The 20,069-nt window shown below is 38.3% G+C and overlaps 1 protein-coding gene across 1 annotated transcript in view; it reads right to left on the reverse strand.

Moving 5' to 3' along the window:
* ppil2 (peptidylprolyl isomerase (cyclophilin)-like 2) overlaps positions 1-20,069 on the reverse strand; it is a 38,864-nt gene that overhangs the window by 9,537 nt on the left and 9,258 nt on the right. Inside the window, exons 3-7 of the mRNA XM_042488603.1 lie at positions 16,699-16,774; positions 15,305-15,411; positions 10,336-10,425; positions 6,854-6,887; positions 254-371 (exon numbers count right to left, since the gene is read on the reverse strand). Of these exons, the coding sequence (XP_042344537.1) occupies positions 254-371; positions 6,854-6,887; positions 10,336-10,425; positions 15,305-15,411; positions 16,699-16,774 (425 nt within the window). The remainder of the gene's footprint in view (positions 1-253; positions 372-6,853; positions 6,888-10,335; positions 10,426-15,304; positions 15,412-16,698; positions 16,775-20,069) is intronic.

Consider the following 20,069-nt stretch of genomic DNA (forward strand, 5'->3'; position numbering starts at 1 on the left):
CTGTATAGTGCATCTTTAAAATTGCCAAAACTGAAAATATGTGTAACACATAAAATATTTGTGCTTTCAAGAGATGATATTTTATTCTGACAGCGCTGAATTTTTCTCCTCTTATTCACCTGTGGGGCCTCAGCAAAGAAATCAAAAGGAAGGGGGAGACAGTAAAAAAAAACAACATAATTCCCCGCAGACTGACTCCTGCACAGAGCGATTGTTTAAAGTTGAGACTTTTTAGAAAAATAACATTTCTTACAACTGAGACTTGTTGGTGTTTGGACCAGAGTTTGCCATGCTGAGAACCCCGCGGCCGGTATGAGACAGGTTGGGCCGAAACTCATCCTTGAAAGGTTTTCCCCAGAAGGACTCCCCTCCTGGGACGGGAGGACGAGGGTGAGGGAGGGAGGAGACACACACACACAGACAGAGAGAAGAGAAACAGAGACAGACAACAAATTGTTTAGCGAGACAATCTCGGCAACATCTTTTCTGCAAAGTGCTTATTGCAGTTGAAGATTTGCAGTTGGAGACGTGACGAGTTTCTGTGTGTGAAGCTCAAATATTTGCTGTGACTCGTATAATCAATGACATTAACGATGGCTGTGTTTTATTTTGGTGTGCAGGTTTCAGAGCCCTGGAATTATGCATGCTGGCTTACTGGCTTTGCTTTAAGGGAACATCACCTAAATTAAAAATACAAATATGTTTTTCCCACAGCCTAAGAAAGTTCTATCAATATCTGTGAACCTGAACTACTCTCTCCTAAAAAACCACAAACCAGACGAGCAAGTCTCAAACCTGTGATGTGACAGTGCACGCTGCACCAGCATCGCCCTTCATGGTGCCGCTGCTGATGCTATATTACTGTGACTGTTGATGATTAGGGATGGGGATTGTTCATTTTTCTTGATATTGACACCATTATTGAGTCTCTGTCAAAAACGCTATCAATACTTAAATAACTCAATAATGTCTAGTTTGAGGCGAGACGATTCAAGACAAGACAAGACAAGACTTTATTGTCTCCCTCAGGAAAAATTTGTCTTGGACATTCGGGACGCAGGCAAAACGGCCACAACCAAACTACAATTAAAACACAATCCTCCCCAGATCCATAGAGCATCATCCCAAGAGTGCTGCACAGTGCCCTGAGCCCAGGTGTTGCACAGATGCTCCACCAAAAATAATCGCACTTAAGTGCTTCACAAGATTATTGCACAAATGCACAAAGTAAATTGCACACATCAGTTCATAGCAAGTACCCTGCATCAGATATTGCAAAATGCCCTTAACCAAAACATTTCTTCTCCCAGCTCCTTTTCAGACATGAATTGTAAATTAGTGTTGCTTTTTGTTGATTTTTACTATGAATTTGTTTTGTTTTTTTCATATGCATAGTATTTTATTTATTTATTCAATTCATTCAACCGAATGGACCAAATCTTGTCTCTTTGTGTCTTTTTGCATCACATGATGGTGTAATTTCACTATTTGGTCACTTGAAATGTTTGAAAAATGGTTACGAGATGATGCTAGATTTCCTTTTTGTTGCCCTTCTCTCCTTGTACACACTGTTCTTTAGCTTGTTAATATTATAACTACTGCCAATAAAATAATCATTCACTTGTTCTCCATGCACATCTACAGTTAATCTCCATTTTAATTTTATATATGTTATTAACCTGGACCCATCCCTTCCTTCCTATCTGTAAGTATCTTTGTTATTGCAAATAAAATTGATTTAGGCAATATATATAGGGTTCACAGTTTGAGATAAATTATACAAGAATACGATGTTTCTATATTTATTCAGTGTATGCGATCTGACAGATTATTTGGATAAAACCAAAGGACTGTCTTCATTAAAGTCACCATATGGACGTTCTGGCAGTACAGATGAATGTTTTGATGAGCAGGTCCCTGGTTTGTTTGTATTTTGTGCTCAAATATTGCAAACACAAAGAAGTACGTGTACATGCATGGGTACGCGGGAGATAAAATACACATTCCTACTGACTGCAGGGAGGCGGTAAAGCAAACACGAAGCCTTCAAGCCATGCAACAAAAGAATGGCGACTATAAGACAAAACAGGATGCAGAAGACTGTGAGAACAGGATGTTATGATTAATCAAACAGGCATTTATGTTACAGTTATAATCTTTTTTCATTTCAATAACTGTCTGGTGCAGTCACTATAATCCAATATACTTTTGCCAAAGTCAGCAAATATACACAAACAAAGTGTCTCGAACTGAGCGTGCACAGGATTAATCTGGCGGTGTGTATTTGTGCAGGTGATGAATTCAAGTGTCACCAATCTTTCTTTTTTTTCTGTTGGAAGTATGTGAAGAAAGTCTCCCCTTTAAAAATAACTAAACTAAGGTGAGATTCTCCGTCCAGTCAAGCGAATGTACACGGTATGATAATCTACTTTCATATTTCAATATACAGTACAACCAGTGTACCGCTGCAGCCCTTATTGTTTCTGACCAAATTATGAACCGGCTACATGCCGCGGTGTAAAAGAGACAGCCGGCAGGATGGGAACATGAGCGGGAAAACTGGCAGCTAACTCAAAGAAGAACAGCAACCAAAAATTTCTGCAAATTGGAGAGACAATGAAGTCCCTCTGAGCAGAGGATGAGATCAAACTCCATAAAACAGGGGTGTTAATGATTTTTATTGCTATGTAATTCTGTTGTTTGTGTTTATAAAGCGCTGCCTACATCTAGAGGCTGAAGCTGTTTTGTTGTGCCCATCAAACTTTTTTTTTTTTTTTTTTGCATCTGGAACACCGACATGGTATCTAAAATCTCACACTGTAGCGGCATTATGCCAAAATTGTTTTACAGTTTATTTAAAAAAAAAATAAAAACAAACCCGGAATACTGGAGGGTCTGCACTGCAGCACTACAGCGTGATCTGTGTGTAAAAAGGGCTTTTATCTACCAAATGTAAGGGAGGTTCCTGCTTTCCCAATGATGAACAGTGAACAGTCAATAAACGCAGTAAAAACATGGGGAGAAAGGAGACTGTAAAGAATGCAGCTTTGCAAATGTTTAACAAGGAAGGAAATGTATTTAACATGGCCTCAAGGATGCTCGTTTTGGTGAGAAACAGCAAAATGTAAAAATAACCTGAGTTTGTTCACAACAAACCTCCACGGGCACCTTTAATGTATGAACAAAAACATCCTTGTGAGGAACTTTAAACTCGGTCGGTCAAACACTCAGTTGTTCTCCATGAAAATCAATCTAAGGAGATTTACGTTGCTGATGAGGACAAGGCTGTTTCTCTTTATAGAAAGTCATTATGTCGGCACTTTGAAGCAGAAGTTTGCAGTTAGTCCAGAGCGTTAATCCGTCATTTAATTGCTCCATCTGGGACTTAATGTATGTAAACCAAAATGAGTACACTTTAGGGGGTAAAACTCATAAGACTAAGTTCATATAGGCTTTAATTTTCTGCTCCACTGCACAACATTACATTTCTATATTAAAAAATATGAGTAAACGTGTTAAAAAGGTATATAGTTTGTGAGAAAATGACCCAAAGTGTTGACTCTACCATCTACTCAAATGACTGCAGCGTTCGGGGAACAGAAATGAGGCATCACCGTGTGTTTTCATGAGGCCTGTTTGCCCTTGAACACGGAGCCATGTTGAGAGCCGTCAGCTGTGAATCATTAATTCAGACTGACTTCATCATTAAGAATCATCATGATGAGTATACAGGAATACGCTCTGCAGGAGCTCATTGGCTCCCGACAGGGGGAAGAGGATTTGTCGCCCTGAGGTGCGTTTCACTGTCCTGCCAGCTGGTGTACGTGCAGGAAACAGTGTGTGCATGTATAGGTACAGTATGCATGCATGTGTGTGTGTGTGTGTGTGTGTGTGTGTGTGTGTGTGTGTGTGTTTGTTTATGCTGGAGTGCGGACGCATACCACCAACCAATCAACTCTTCAGAGGTTTTCTGCAGCCTGTCAACTTCCCCTTGTGACATTTCTGCATAATTTATCAACTCGCTGACATTTTAGACTGGATCATAAATGAAGGGGGAGCGAGAGGGGAGGGGAATTAATTCTCACCAAAGAGTTAACCAATAAATCACACTGCACTCGCTCTGATGTTCATTTGAAAATTCACTTGTATTAGATCAACAGTGCAACCACAAACTTTGACCGAGGTTAACTGGAAAGAAAGCAGGAATATAAATACGTTCAGGGGCGTTTCTAGGATTTGAGGATGGTCCAGGGGGCATCCCGATGCTTTTTAATGAACTCTGGCACCTTATTTACCCTAAAACCTTTTTTTTTAAACCTTTATTATGAATTGTGATGCTAAAAACATTAGTAGTTGTTAGTTATTAGTGCTGAGTAGAAACAGAATAATGATCAAATGCTATAGAAGAAGAAGTGGCAGAATCTAACTTTTAGTCAGGGACTGTTTGTTATTTATGAGAGTGGGGAGGGGGTGCAAAAAGTTGGAGGCATATCAAATAATATTTGGGGAGAGACTTATGTTTTTTATTATTTATTATTTTATTTTGGCTTATGAAAGGGAGTGACAACTTTATATCTGTATCTGTATCTTGCTTTTGTTTTTATTTTACTGACGGTTTTTGGATTTTTTAATAACTTTTGGTGATTTTTTTCTTTAAAATCTTTGAAAAAAAAAATCTATTAAACTTTTGAGCAATGTCTTTTTTTTATAATTTGGTGATTTTTTAAATATTTGCCAGTATTTTTTTTCTTTATTTTTTGATGACTGTTTTTTCCTTTTGAGAGTTTTGCTCGTTTTTGGTGATTTTTAGAGACAACATGCCTAAAAAAAGAAAATTAACCAAAATTACACCGTTTATCACAGCCAGAAACTGTAAAAACAGAAATTATTGTTGGATTTTCAAATTTCCAATGATCCTTGAACAAAACATGAGGGACAAATATTTCATGTATTTTCCCACTCAGGGAGGCTCAAAGAAAAAATGAGCTTTGGCGAGGGCCCAAATTGTAAAGAATAAACATCCAGCCACCCCCTCCCCTCTGATAAATAAAGACCAGTCCCTTAGGCCTGATCGTTTGGGGCTTCTGCATCGGACACCCAAACTTAATGACACCACTGAATATATCCTCGCTGTCTGACAGCTGTGAACAATTCCCACTACTGAACACATTATTTGGGCATTTTAAAATATGTGAGCATGTGCTTCTCGTTTCCTATTTCGAACATGTCTCTGGGATTTCATTTACAAGTCAATGTTTAAAACATTTCTCTCTCCGAAGTGTCTGTTTCTGAAGGGGTTTTAGATAAATGAGGCTCTTGTGAACTCGTGGAAAGCGTCAACGCTACAGTGAGCAGTCTGCCGGATAGATGTGTGAGAGGGATCCGCTCAAAATGTGTGGGCAATTTTCCTGGGATTTTCTTCACACTTGATTCTCAAAAAAATCAAGTGTCAAAAGAGTATCCCATCATGGTTCAATATCTTATTTTGCTTGTCTCTATCCTCTGCATAAAAACAGTCAAATCACTGATTGTGTCCATAGTGCATGTTTTTTTTCCTTCAGAGTTTCTGCATCTTGTCTTAATCTTCACTTTATCATGCGAGCAGATACATAACCTCTTGTATTATATTCTGTTTCTCTAAAAACTGGCTCTAGATAGGGCCAGTCGCATTTTGGCATCGGTCACCGTGGTCAGAAGCTCATCTGCCACGAGCAGCGTCAAAATAAACACTTCAAGTCAACCGATACTGGTTTCTCTGGGCTGATACCCATACCGATTATTAGTAGTTAATGAGCCGGATAACCCATATTTGGAACAGATATGCATTTACAATAAAAATTAAAATCTTTCTGTCAATATTTAGAATTTGGAATATAACAAACTAAAACACAAAACTTTGTCTTTATGCCTTAAGCAAATATTAAATCAAAACTGAAACATTTAACTGCATATACAGCAGGACATTTGGATTACTTCGGATGAACAGATTACTTTGGATGAGCATGACATTTTGTGGTTTTATTATGTATTTTTCTCAGATTTGAATCCCAGTCACCATTTGCTTCAATTGTTTGGGAGTATGAGTGCAACTATTCCCTCTTTCCTGTGAACCTCCAGCAGTGTTTTGTGGATTATAAAACTTCACCCGACTTTCATTCAAAACAAGGGTGAGAAGATAATGATTGACTTTTCATTTTTGGGTAAACTATCCCTTTAACTTCCCTTAGAAATTTCCTGAAATGTTGCTGAGGAGAACTCCACGTTTAAAAATCCATCTAAAGGTCAGCTCACGGGTTGTGTGCACGTGCCATTCAGTCCAGGTGATGCGGAGAATTTTTACCCACTGGCCAGGAATTCTGCACCTCCGTAAATCTGTCATGGTCGACGCATTTTGCGTAGTGTTCAGAGACGCCCACAGACACAAAGCACACTTTGTGCTGCGAACCCTCGGAGCAGCACAGACGACACGAAGGCAGGGAATTAACTGTGTGTGCCAGACTCGCTCTCAATTACACTCAGCTGCCTTTTAAACTGGCTTTAAAACAGGAAAATTACACAAAATGCTGCTTGATTGGTTGTTCACCACACCCCTATTCTGCACTCCACACTCTTCCATCTACATCATCTCTCTGTGTTTCTCTGTGTGTGTGTGTGTGTGTGTGTGTGTGTGTGTGGGCAGAAGTGTCGTCAGTACTCCCATGTGCCTTCACAAAGTATATTTAGTAACACTCTTGACTTGCATCTTGAGTTGCAAGCGGTATTTACGCAAAGCCTCCAAAAAGGAGCTATTAATAATTCAACAAAGACGTGTTATGTAATTCAAAATGTGGTTTAAGTGCAGTCCTCATCTTACCTGTGCCGGTGCCAGTGGGGTCCCCTCCTTGAATCTGGAAACAAAAAGAAACTCTGTTAGATTTGGGTGACGTCAGCTGCTGCACATTAAACGACTTCCTCCAGAAAATGTCTCATTCCTTCAAAATAACCTTACAGTATTTCCTTGTAAGCACTCGTAGGATACAGGCCTCTATTGTTCATTGTTAAGGCTCAACCTTCCTATTATTGTTTTTATAGTGGGGTGCTGCTCTGTGCATTTCTTTGGACTTCTTGTTTTAAAGACACACTGGGGCTTTTGATCACTCGTGCTGCTGTCGAGCAAAGTTTGGACGACTGGGTCCCTGCACGCTCACTGTGCAACAAAGCACAAGGACACTGTGAGCACAGGGCTGGCAAAATACTGATTTCTGCCAAAAATGTTTTTACGCTTTTTGGTTTAAAATTGTTTGTTAGGCCACAAACTACAACAGGGATACTCAACGTGCTTTGCTTGGGGGCCACTTTTCCAAAATGACAGAAGGCCAGGGGCCAGTCGCAGCAGCCCCATACATGTTTATAAGATTTTAGGATATTTCTAGGATTTAAGGATGTTTCAAGGATTTTAAGACATTCCTTGGATTTTAGGACATTTCGAAGATTTTCAGGACGTTTCAGGGATTTTAGGAAGTTTCTTCTGATTTTAAGATGTTTTGAGCATTTTAGGACAGTTCTAGGATTTTCTTGACGTATATAGGATTGTAGGAAGTTTCTAGGATTTTAGGACATTTCTCAAATTTGGGGACATTTATAGGATTTTAGGACATTTCTCAAATTTGGGGACATTTCTAGGAAATTAGGGCATTTTTAGGATTTTAGGGTGTTTTTAGGATTTTAGGACATTAAGGGCTTAGCTAGGACCTCTGCTGGGGGTTGCAGGGGATCCTCCACTGGCACTTCTTTGATTAAAAAAAGCTCTATTTTGATATCTAATCTCATATAAAGATAATGCACCCTGGCACATTATTTATACTAAAAGTACAAAAACAGTTACAAGTGTGAATCACTTTGTTTTTATTGTGAATTAGAAAATGGTTTTGGGGGGCCAGATTTGGCCCAGGGCTGAAAGTTTAGTATCAGTAAAACAAGAGGAAGAGAAAAGACAACACTTTTGACATTTCAATACCCAAAATGTAAAAAGATGACTAGCCTCATATAGAGATAGTGCCATAATATTGATATATTGCTAAGATCTATTTTAAATACTTGAAAAGGTTGAAAACAAATCAAGACATATTTTCATATTCTATGACACACTACATCACCAGCAGAAATGTGCTTTTTTAAAATGATATTTTTAGATTGTTTCAGCAAAGACGGATCAAAGCCGATGAGCGTCTTTATGTTCCCTCACTGAACGGAGACAGATAAGAAACTAACGTAGCGTCGTTGCAGACTCACGTGTAAAACAGTTGCATCACATCTGTATTGTACAATTCACGCTGTTTGAAACACGAGAGGCCCATCAAGGCTGCTACCCGTCAGGCTCAAAGTAAAACTGTCAAATGTTTTTTAGGAGTGTCGTCTCAGGATGTTCTGTACAACCGCAAGGTCCTGATAAAGCGCTTTAAAAAGGGAACTGAGGGCCACGACTCTATTCCCATTAACACACCACTTTAAAAGTGTTTGTTGCCCTGAAATTATTCTCTCCAAGGCCTCCCTCCCGTCCCTTTCAGCTGCGGAGGATAAGTCGAAGGCGTAAGTGGCACAGTAATTACGGATAAACAATTCACAGCTTGCCTCTGTGTATGAAAACCACGGGACTGAATAAAAAAAGGTAAGGGTCCCCTTGAGACCAGATGTCCACTCAGAGCCACTTTAATTACGGGAGCTGCAGCTCTGAAACACACGGACGAGCGGCTGATCACAGACCTCTTTTTCTAATAGTCTTGGTTAAGAAGATTCGGTTGGAAGAAAAAGCTGTTTGCTCATCTCTGAAACCGCAAACACCAAAATATATTATTATTATTTCAACAAAGGACAAGGTAATGAAACACTAAATTACTGCACGGTTGGTATTTCATTTATATTTTGGGTCAGTCACAACGTAGCGCTTCTTTAAGACAGAGATGTGATGAAGAGAAACCCTCCTGAATCCTCTGATTTTCATGACATCAACTCTTATGCTTATATTAATATAACACGACAACGTGAAGGCCTGTACACACAGGGGGCGTGACAAGTAAACAAGCGAATGAGAAATACTCACCTGCAGATATTTAGCATTACATTTATTCATATCAGCAGTGAAGCGAATTTGCGACAGTAAAATTATTAGAATTTTAAACCCTGACACACCAATCCAGCCATCTGTGGCCTTATTTACACTGCCTGTTCAAAGCGTCTTTATTTTTTATGCCTTTTGTTGCGATAGCATATTGGTGCAGGTTTTTTTTCGCATTCAAATTATTTTATTCAGTTTGGCATTATTCAAAAAAATATACTTTATACACAAATATAAATTATATAAATGGATCCAGTCAGACAAAATAAACAACCAAAATAAAACAAAGTCAAACCAAATTAGACAAGTTAAACCAGAAAACCACAAAAAAAAGAAACATCTATCTTAACAGACAGTTGGTGCCGTTCTTGTAGGAAATTTTTCGTTTGGAGTCTGTCCACATTTTCTAATCCCATCATCAAAATAGGCTGAACAAAGAAAGTAGTGTCCTTGTCCTCCACACTGCTTTCAAAATAAATAAAAATGTCTTTTTCCTAGAAATGAATCATTTGTCCTGTTGTTCTCCTTATGTTATGTTCAATCCAAAATATTTTAGTATAAATGCATTGATAAAATAAATGATGGATGAGATTCGGGAGCTCCGGGCCCTCCGAACAGAAGACAAGATCAGCCGTCATTTAACAGAGAATGTAAATAATTGTGATTGATGTGTTATGCCTTTGTTATTGTTTTCTAAAGCGCTGCCGACGCACATAATGTACTAGAGTCGGACGCTTGTGTGTTTAACGTCACGCTCGTCACCCGCCTCTTTTGATCGAGGGACGCTGTGATGCAACGTATAATCACACAAAGGAGCACAACGACGCAGCCGTCGTTTGATTCTGTGTAAGTGTGTAGGGACGTATAAAGGGGGGACTTTACTGTGGCATTAAAGCATAATCTCTCTGCAAAAGTTACTGTTAGTTCTGAGAATTCAACCAGTAACATTTCCAGTAATGGGACAGTCCAAACAGGCCCAAAAAAATCACAACCTAGTCTCAGAATTACTAAGATTAAAGCTTTTTTTAATCTGTTAAGAACCTGTTCTAACATCTCATTCATTCCTGTCTTTCCCAATATAATCTGTCCAAACCAGCAATCAAAGCTAAAGGTGGCACTTTGTTTTGGTCGTAAACCTGCTATTGTGCTTATGAGAGTCATTTTAAAGTACACTGGTGGCTTCAGTGGACAGAAATAAACCCGCAGAAGAGCATTTTTTTATCAGGTCAAAAAGTCCTTACCATGAAATTTCGGATGGACCTGTGGAAGATCGTCCCATCATAGTAGCCTTTCTTACACAGACGGATGAAATTCTCTCCAGCTTTGGGAACCTGGAGATAAAAAAGACGCATAGATCAGAATTTATCCCAACTATTATCAACTATTAATCAACAAAAATCCAGTTTTTCGACATACTGAATGATTTCTCCACAGCCAATAATATCAGCTGCTCCGTAAGCTTACTGAAATCTTAGTGAGTTATAAAATTAGTAAGAAGCATTGAGCCCAAACTAAAGTGCCGACAGATTGTTGCCGGAAATCACTGCTGAGTCTCCTCAAAGTGATGTTTTGTGTGCCAAAATCAAACGTCTGTGAAGAAATTTTAATCAACCCAGGAACATACTAACAGCTACATTCTCAACCTTGTAAAATTCAGAGAACTTTTTTGCTAAATGTCAATATTTGTCTCATCTGCAGGGTTTCCTACACATTAATGTATTCGTGGCACGTTGTCACAATCAAAACTTCCTAATATAGTTAACAGCAAACAACCAATATAAAGTACTAAAGAAACTACTAAAAAAAAAACAGAAAATGTACAGCAAACAGTGAAAAATTACAATTTCAGCTGCATGCAGATTTTAGTTTCAACTGTGAGTATTTTTTTAAGGGGCTGAATAACAGAGGAGGGATGACACAGCCATTTGACTCAGTCGTCTTTGTTCACGGCTTCTTTCAGTGACGGGAGTCTCAGAAGACTCCGGACAGCTACAGAGACGCAGCTTATATTTCAGCTTCCAGGTAGAGCTGACAGCTTTGCATTTCCATAAACAAACAGAGTCACACATTTATAACTCTGTCTGACCTGTTACGAAGTGTGTTATATACACACACACAAGTCTGCAATGAAGCAGAGTTCAACTGTTGCCCGAGGCGGCGTCACGTATCTGTACAGCTAGAAGCCAGAGTCAGCAGTCTTCTACAAAGCTGTTTTGTTGGTGTAAAAAAAAAAAAAGACATCTGGATTATTTTTCCTGAAGGTCTGAGGTCACAAAAACTTTCTTGTAAATCATTACAAAAACAAACACTGACAGACGCTAATTTTGACCGACAGGCTCTGTGTGAAATAAACCGCCATTTGTCCCCAAAGCGGGAGGCGTGGCTTTGACTTTGACGCCGGTCGGGTCTGCTGTTATTAACGTCAACAGCCTCGAGGAACACGTGTGTGTTTGCATGAGGAATAAACTTTTTCCCCCTTGGCAACAAAGGTTGGTGGTTTCTAAGAATCGCCAGATGCTTTCATAGAAAACTATTTTTATTCATTGGCCTTTTGCTGCGTGACAGTTCGTCTAAGCTCCACTGCTCTTATTTTCCCGCTACGTCTCAATCTTCCTGTTGGGGTTCAACGCTCTGCCTCTTTCCTCCTCTATTATAAATCCCAGATTTTAAAAGCACTGTGGTACAAAGAGGCTTATTGTTTTAACACTTTAAAACCTGAGCTAACTGGCTTGATAACATGGGAGGAAGGCAATGAGCAATGAAAAAAGAAATGACTTTACCCCAAAATTAGTAACAATTAAATCAATAAAAATAAATAAAAAAATAAAAACAATATAATAATGATAATAATCTGCATTATCATGGTCATTATCGTAATATAAAATAAAATAAAATACATAAAGAAGGAAAACAAATCTGTGAAAAGTCACCTGAAAAATGATCACAAATATTATTTCACAAATATCTAATTATTATCATTATAAATATATAATTTTTTCAAGATTTTTTTTCTTTGATTTTTTTTTTACTTGCTTCGTTAAAAGTAACTTTCTAAATTTAATTATTTTTTGCAATTTCTGGAACATTTCTCACCAAGCCACTCATTGCCTTTTTTTTCTTCATGTTTTTGAAAGAACTCGCACCAATTTGAGTTCACTGGGTTAAATATTTGTACAAGGTGTCTAAAAGCAGCACAAGAAAGTGATGTTGCTTCTGAAACCACTAGACAAAAAAAGGAACTGACTTTAACCCTTTAAGCCTTAAAAATGATTTTTGCAATAGAAAACAACACCCTTCATTAGCTATCAAATTGCAAAATGTCACAATACACAAGCCTTTCCTTTCTGTGCTTTTGCCATGACTTTCATCTCCACCCTTTTGATTTCTAACCAGAAACTTTCACGTCAGAGATCTCTATCTGCTGCTGCCCTGTAGTGGTGCTTAATGCAGCGTGTCTGCATGCATGCTTTTGTTCTTGTGTGTGCGAACTGGAGACTGAGAATGTTTAAAATGCAATCCAATTTAGAAACATGCCTAAAATGGTCAACAAGCGGTGATGTCAGCGTGGAAACAATGTTTGCTGACGCAGACAGAAATAAAGAAATGTAAAAAATGTCCCAATTCTCAAAGGCTTGCAGGCTCTTTCATTTCCCGTCAGCATATAAGACCCAGAGAGACATAAAATCCATTAATCTAAAGAATAAAACAAACATTTTTAATTCTCAACTGATAAATGTTTTTAATATGCTGTTTTCCTAATAACCTGTGTAGTTATTCTAAATTTGTTCATTAATTTATCTATTCCAAAAAAAAAGGTAAGTACAAGGGCATGACCTAAGAATTAGGGAAAATAATAATAATAATAATAATAATAATATCACATATATAATTCTGATAATTATAATTACTTTTTTTGGACATTCTTTCAAAAAATCCAAATCTCCTAATCTCTTGCAATTTGCAGAGCAGTCCTTGCCAAGTTGCTCTCTACCTTTTTTCCATGTTTTCAAAAGAAAGCAAACCAATTTAAATACTGGTTTAACAGGGACATGTCTGAACATAGCACAAGAAAAAGTGATGTCAATCCAGGTTTCAAAGGATTAATTTCCTTACACCCAAACTAAAATTTCATCCAAAACTTTAGAGCATTGCAAGAATACAGTGAAAGGTAGAAACTATTCTGCGTCAGACAATTTTTAACAGTGTGAATTTTGTAAAATCCGCTTGCCGTATTCACTGTTCCATGCATTTTTCCACTACTGTCATGCAGCCTTCACGCTGGACACACAGACACCCTGAACCGCCTGTTCTCCACCTACAGGCCCCAAGAAACACCTGGCAGAGATCTGCACTCCACTGAATGCACTCATCTAGTTTTATATTGTTTAGGTAGTCTTTCTGGGCTATTTCCCTGTCCCTGGATGTTCATTTTCATTGCTATTTGTATGTTGTTTGTTTGTTTTTAATCTCTGACTTGAAGAAAATAATTGGAATATTTAGATTTTTGTCTGTGTTAGATTGAAAAATGGTTTTGGGATGATTAAAATGTAAATTTAGACTCTTATTCTATCCCACTCAGGTGAAGCCCATCTATCGTATCCACAGCGCTGTTGAATACAATAAACCTTCCTCGATTTTTATGTATGACTAAGATGTAGGACGCGTCATCCGATTTCTAACATCTGCCCCCTCACACTTCACCTGAGTCGGGGACAACGAGGGCAGAGGCGACCGAAACCTCCAAAGCTGCGAGAGCAAATGGGCACTTTACAGGGAGGTGGGCTCTGGATGTGTGTGACTGAGAGTGTATGTGACAGTGAAGCGGCACTCATTAATTCATAAACAGCAGGCCACGAATAGAGCTGCAATCTTGTGTGGAAACCACTGGGGAGCAGGATGGGTGGGGGGGTGTGTGCAGAGGGCAGGTTGTCTAACCGCTGCAACTTTCCCCTCATTATTCTGATTCGACAGCTCAGAGGCCAATGAAAACCAAGCGCATGAAGCGCCTGGTTACCGGGGCAGAAATGCATTCCTGGAACTCCTGCTGTCTCTGTGGAGCCCCTGACACCTGACTTTAAAAACAGGAAGCACACAAGAAACACATTTTTTGCCAAGATGTAAACTTGGCAACCCGGGGGACAGACTCTGCAAGAAGCTGATTTCAGAGTTTTGGATGTGTCGCCCTAAATACGATTTAACCACCCGCTTGGGCCAAAGCTGCATGGCAACATTATTTGAGAACCTTATACCAGCGAATTAAAGTCCAAGTAAAGCAAAATGAGTCATTTCTTCCTAAACACATTATAAATGTTAGAAAATACTTGTTGAAAAAATGTAAAAAAGGCTTGTTTAATAATTGTGTAGTGCGGCAATGTGGAGCTAGATTGGTAAACTGTTTTTCACCACTCCTGTCTCTGCCCCTTAGACACAGACCCTCAGTCGACTGAGATCGCTTCAAGCTGAGCAATTGTTTTGGGGGAGTTTTTCGCTTGTAAGTGTGCTGTGAAGTGAACTTCTGGGGATGTTTTGGTCCACAGATTTTGCTGCAGAGTGAGTGCTCTTGAATTTCACGCTACTCTTTGGTACAGAGAGCTGCAAAGATGCAGACAGCGGCAGGTGGAGAACAAAACAGGCTCTGGCTTTTCTTTTGACATTTAGTGTCAGCAAGAAAGGTTCCCAATATTTCAAATCTGTCCGAGGAACACATTTTTCTGAGGCGTGACAAACTAAATACACATATCTATTTTTGCTTTTCCAGGACTTTAAACAGTCATGTCTGAATTTTGAGCCTCAGTTTCAAAAACACCAGGCCGCATTTATAAAACTATAGATGCTACTTGTTTGATAAAATCTAACATTTACTTATATAGTTTCATTAAAAACAACATTAGCTCCTAGGGGCTTGAAGAAATGCTGTTTTTTATGCTTTTTATCTTTTCAAAATACCTCCAGCACTACCTGCAAAGATGTGACGTATTAAAGTCCCTTTTTACTTGTAATTCTGTCTTTCAATGATCATATGGAAATTTAGAAAAACCTGTGGGCTCAGTCACAAGAACAGCTGGGATTTCTTTCTCTGTCTTGTCTCAAGTTGGGGAGACATGGAATAAAAGCCTCAGGAAGCATTTTTCCCTAATATTTTAACAAGCTTTATGTCTTTTTGTTTGGGCTGTAAATCCGTGTTTGTGTTGTCCGTGTGCATGTTATTACCTTATCACAGTGCAACTCGAGGTTCAGGTCTCCCTTGTTTGTGTGCAGACGGACGTAGCCTTTTTTCTTCACATACTGGTAACGCACAGTGTCGTCTGCAATGGCATCTGTAACACGAAAATGCAGATTTTAAGAGGACATCATTTGGGACAAACCTGTTTGAAAAGCAGTCTTAAGAATTTATTGACTGTTTGTGAGTCTCGATCTGATGTTGCTGAAGGTAAGATCGCTGACCTTTAAAATCCCCTCAGAGCCTCTGCAGTGCCCGTTATTATTTAGATTCATGTATTTCTATCTTTAATTTCAAATGGCTTTTTTAAAAAGAGCTTTCTAGCTTCAATACAAGACAGTGTAACTCAGTCTTACAAAAAGGTGCCATATAGAACTAACAAACATTAAACAGAGGCATGGCTACTAAAAATAATCCTTTCACTGATTTTCTCTCTTATCCTTTATTGTTATTCTTTACTGTAAATTGTGTTGATTTTCATCATTTATTTTAATTCATTAATTTACGTTTAAAAATCAATATTACCTTTTCTATCTCATTTCATTTTTATCTCTTATTTATTTGTTTTATATTTATTAATTTTTTTATTATTATTATTACTATATTGGTTGTTATTATTTCTATTTATTCTTTTTCTTATTTTTATATCACTTTTTATCTATATTTCTATTTGTTATTCATTTTTAGTTTTGATTCCATTTTTAATTTATTCTTACATGGATGGATATACATTCTAATGTATATCCATTTCTCTTTCTTTTGGTCTTGTTATTAAATCTATTAGTCTTTTAATTAATCTTATTTTCTTAATTGATTTGTTTTTTATTTATTTACTTATTCAATTTGCATCATTTAACTTAATTTTTTACTCACTATTACAATCTCTCTTTCTCTCCATGTACAGAGGTATTTATCTGTGTAAATTTACTTGTCTGGAGATGGACTTTGAAACTTGAACTCTTGATATATACGCTATAAAGACAACATGTCTCAGTATTATATGTGTGCAGACAACAGGGGCGCACATCCAGAAAAATGTATGGCATGCCTTTTTCAGAAACCTGAACTGGGTCACGAAATCCAAACATTGTCCTCGTCTTCTGAAGTGTACTGAACCTACTATACAGTTGCATAACAGCAAATCTCTCCCATGGAGCAGCTCCGAGGCTGACAGGAGGAGAAAACACAGTCGAACTGAGCAGCTCCCAGTTGCAGCTACATTCAGCTGTGCGAGCATGAAGCTGCACTTTGCTGCAAAAAGAGCAGGCTTGACTAGCCGGTTTCCCTGGACAGTTAACGATTAAAGAGACTAAAGAAAGACGAGGTGAATTTTTCTGCCTGCTGGGAATCTGCAGAGGGGTTTTCGTGTGAGACGTTCACTTGCCTGCTTCGTGTGTTGTTGCGGGAGTCATGGCCGTGGATGTGAAGGAGGCGGAAACTCTGCCTGTGGAGTAGTGGGCCTGGGAAGAAGGAGACAAAAATAAAAATCTTTTATGTCATGATTCTTAAATGCAACTTATAAAAACAGCAAAAAAGCAATAACCAGGCAGCTGAGTAAAGAGCCACCCACAATTAGGGCCCGACAATTATGGATTTTTTGGGGGCTGATACTGATGAAATTCTGATGACCAATGTATCAGCTGATGAAATGTTTCAATTTTTAAAAAAAAGTAAAAACCAATAACTTTTTTTGATCCCCAAATATAGTTCATACACTCGTGGCAAAGATATGAATTGAAGGCAGACCATTATACAGTTTACAATACTTTTATCACCCAAAATTAGTGCAGGAACTTTCCATTGTAAACATCAATGCGGTAATAATGTTTTGTGTGAGGAAGCAGCATCCATGAACAACTCTACCATAACATTTTGTCACAATAACCCTTCAGTATTTTTTACTTTGCACCAATAAAAGAACTTTAATGTACAAAATGACGTGCAAAACTGCAGTGAACCTCGGGGAAATAAAACCACCGTATAAAAAAGGGCAAGTCTATAAATTAATTATGACATATCTATTCACATGGCTTACAGAAGCTGCACAAAAATGCACACGTTCAAGAAATGTATGTTATAGAACAATTGAGTTTTTCTCTTAAACATGCTACTGGAAAAAATGTGAAAAATATTGGAAATGGTGGAAATCCTACTTGAATTTGTAGTGACTGTTTAATAAAAATACATTTGCTCTTCATAAATCATGGATGGCAAGGACGTTTTCGGAGGTTAAAGGACAATCAGAGACATAAACGATGCACAGTCCTTGCTACAGATCATATTTCCTCATTTTTGTGTGTCAACATGGATTCAAAGAGTATAGAAGCGAACCATTGACATTAGACAGTGCTGATCAAAGGTAAACCAAGATTCTTTATCACCTATTTCTCATCTAAAATCAGAAATTTACTTTACTAATTATTATTTAATGTACTTTATTTTTATCGCCCCATTTGGTTGTAATACCAGATTGTTTGTTACCAGCTGCGCATCATATTGGACAAGTAACTTTTATTACATTATCCAACAGCGGAAGCATTTCTGTAACGCAGTGCATTGTGGTTGTTGTAGGTTTTCTACCTATTTAACAAAACTGTCATTTTTCTGTTTTCTCTGGCCATGTAGCACCAAGTACAAAAAGAAGATCATATGTCTTTCCACTGCATAAACAGCAGAGTTTTGTGAAAGATCTTTCCAGCAGTAAAATACTGTTTAAGTCTATTAATTCATCTGCATTGGCAGTGAGTTGTTTCTTGGATCAGTGAAAGATAATTAATCTGTAATAATCACTTCACAATTCTAGCTTCTGATATGTGAAGATTTGCAACTTTTTGTCAATATAAACTGAATTTATTTGGGGGTTTTTAACTACATTTCTGCCCTCGGGGCAAATGAGACATATATTTTTACAATATTCTCACATTTTTTTAGAGTACAACCATAATTTTACGATGTTTATCTGCTCTGTACACAGGACATTGATTGAACGTCTGTCTAGAAGAGGGACCCCTCCTCAGCTGCTCTTCCTGAGATTTCTACTATAATTTCCACCATTAATGTGTCTTTTGGCGAGTGTTTTTCCTTTTCCGCTGTGAGGATCCAAGGGCAGAGTGAGGCATTGTGGTTTGTGATATCGGGCTTTATAAATAAAATTTAATTGTTGAATTAATCCAAAGATAAATTAATAAATAAATAATGAAAATACATTCAACCAGCAGCTCTTGTTTTTAAATTGTTCAGATTATTTTTTGGGGGACATTTATTGCCTTTATTTGAGAAGACAGTTTAAGCATGGAAGGGGGAGAGAGAAGGGATGACATGCACTTAAGGCCTGAGGTTGGAATCGAACCTGTGGTCGCTGCAGCGAGGACATAGCCTCTGCACATGGGGCACCCGCTCTACCAGCTGAGCTCCTGAGCGCCCCTACTTGCTGCTCTTTTTGTATAAAGTGAAATTTTCCCGCGGAGATCCGGATCAGCTTAAAGCGCTGAGCAGGTTTTCTGCTCGGTGGCACTTCAACAGGGCGGACACGTACTTGGCTGGTCCCTTCGTTTGCGCTAAGTGGTGCATCAAGTGCAAACTAGCTTAATGACAGCCTCTGCAGCTTGTGTATGATTAAGAGCCTCAGCCTCGGCAGCCTGGATAGATTCCTACCATCTCATAATTAAGGGGCATTGGAGATGCTTTCAGGTTCTTTGAGCTTAAATTATAGTGAAACAGATGAATAGTAACACACAGCATCCCGAAATATCACAAACAATGCAGTGAGATTGTAGGAGTTCTTGAAGTCAATAGAATAACAACTGAGGGGAGATGAAAGCGGAGACGTGGAAATGGATTTCAAAAGCTCGAGTCTACTCTTCGCTCTTCGGTCCTGGTTTTGCATTCTTCTGCTCTAGTTCTTGTGAAGGCGCATGAAAGCCCAGACTTTACCTTGTGTGCTCCGTCTGACCTATATTCCCTGTTCTCTCAGATGCTGTCAGAGCGTCACCTCGACTGTGAACTCAAGACAGAGTAACCAAGGAAAGCTCTGGCTTCAAAAAAAAAAGAAGAAGTGAGACACAGCGCAGTATCAGAAGGAGAGCCGATAAGAAAAGAGTTGCTGATGCCGTTGAAATCGACTTCATCCTCCCCGGTTATTCAAGGACACTGTCTCGGTGGTAACGTGGCCGCGGCTGACCTTTATTGTTTCACACTGGTGTGTGTTTTTTTTTTCCTGCAGTAAACCTGACTTATAACAACAGAGAGCTGGCATGTGGGGAGGTTAAATAACCGGAAGGTTTTGTAAAATAAACAACATAAACCTGCTGCATTTGTACAGACACTTTTGTTTAATCAACGTCTCCCTCAGGCTGATGTTTCAGACACTGTCATGTTCTTACTGCCTTTTTATATTTGCTTAAATTCCTGTTATGTAAAATATTATTAATCTCCCTCACAGTACTGTGATCGTTCTTTGTTCTGTTCCTGGATGCGGTTGTTTATCTTTTTGCTTATGTTACCGTCAGCGTATTACTGTGTGTTTGGCTCCCTCCTGTGTACATGGTAGAAAACACACTTCACCAAATGAAGCTTGAAATGCTGCAGCAGCACACCTGGAGAATTACATTTGCATTTTAAAGAAAATAATCCATAATTCTGTTTGTAGAATTTGTATTTCTTTTTTTCTTATTTCTTATTTGGAAACTGTATTTCTTTTTTTCTAACCTTCAGTATTACTTATTTGAATTTTTTGTTTCATTTATTTCTTTTTTT

The sequence above is a fragment of the Plectropomus leopardus genome, chromosome 6 (genome assembly GCF_008729295.1).
Source record: "Plectropomus leopardus isolate mb chromosome 6, YSFRI_Pleo_2.0, whole genome shotgun sequence".
Taxonomy (NCBI): Eukaryota; Metazoa; Chordata; class Actinopteri; order Perciformes; family Serranidae; genus Plectropomus; species Plectropomus leopardus.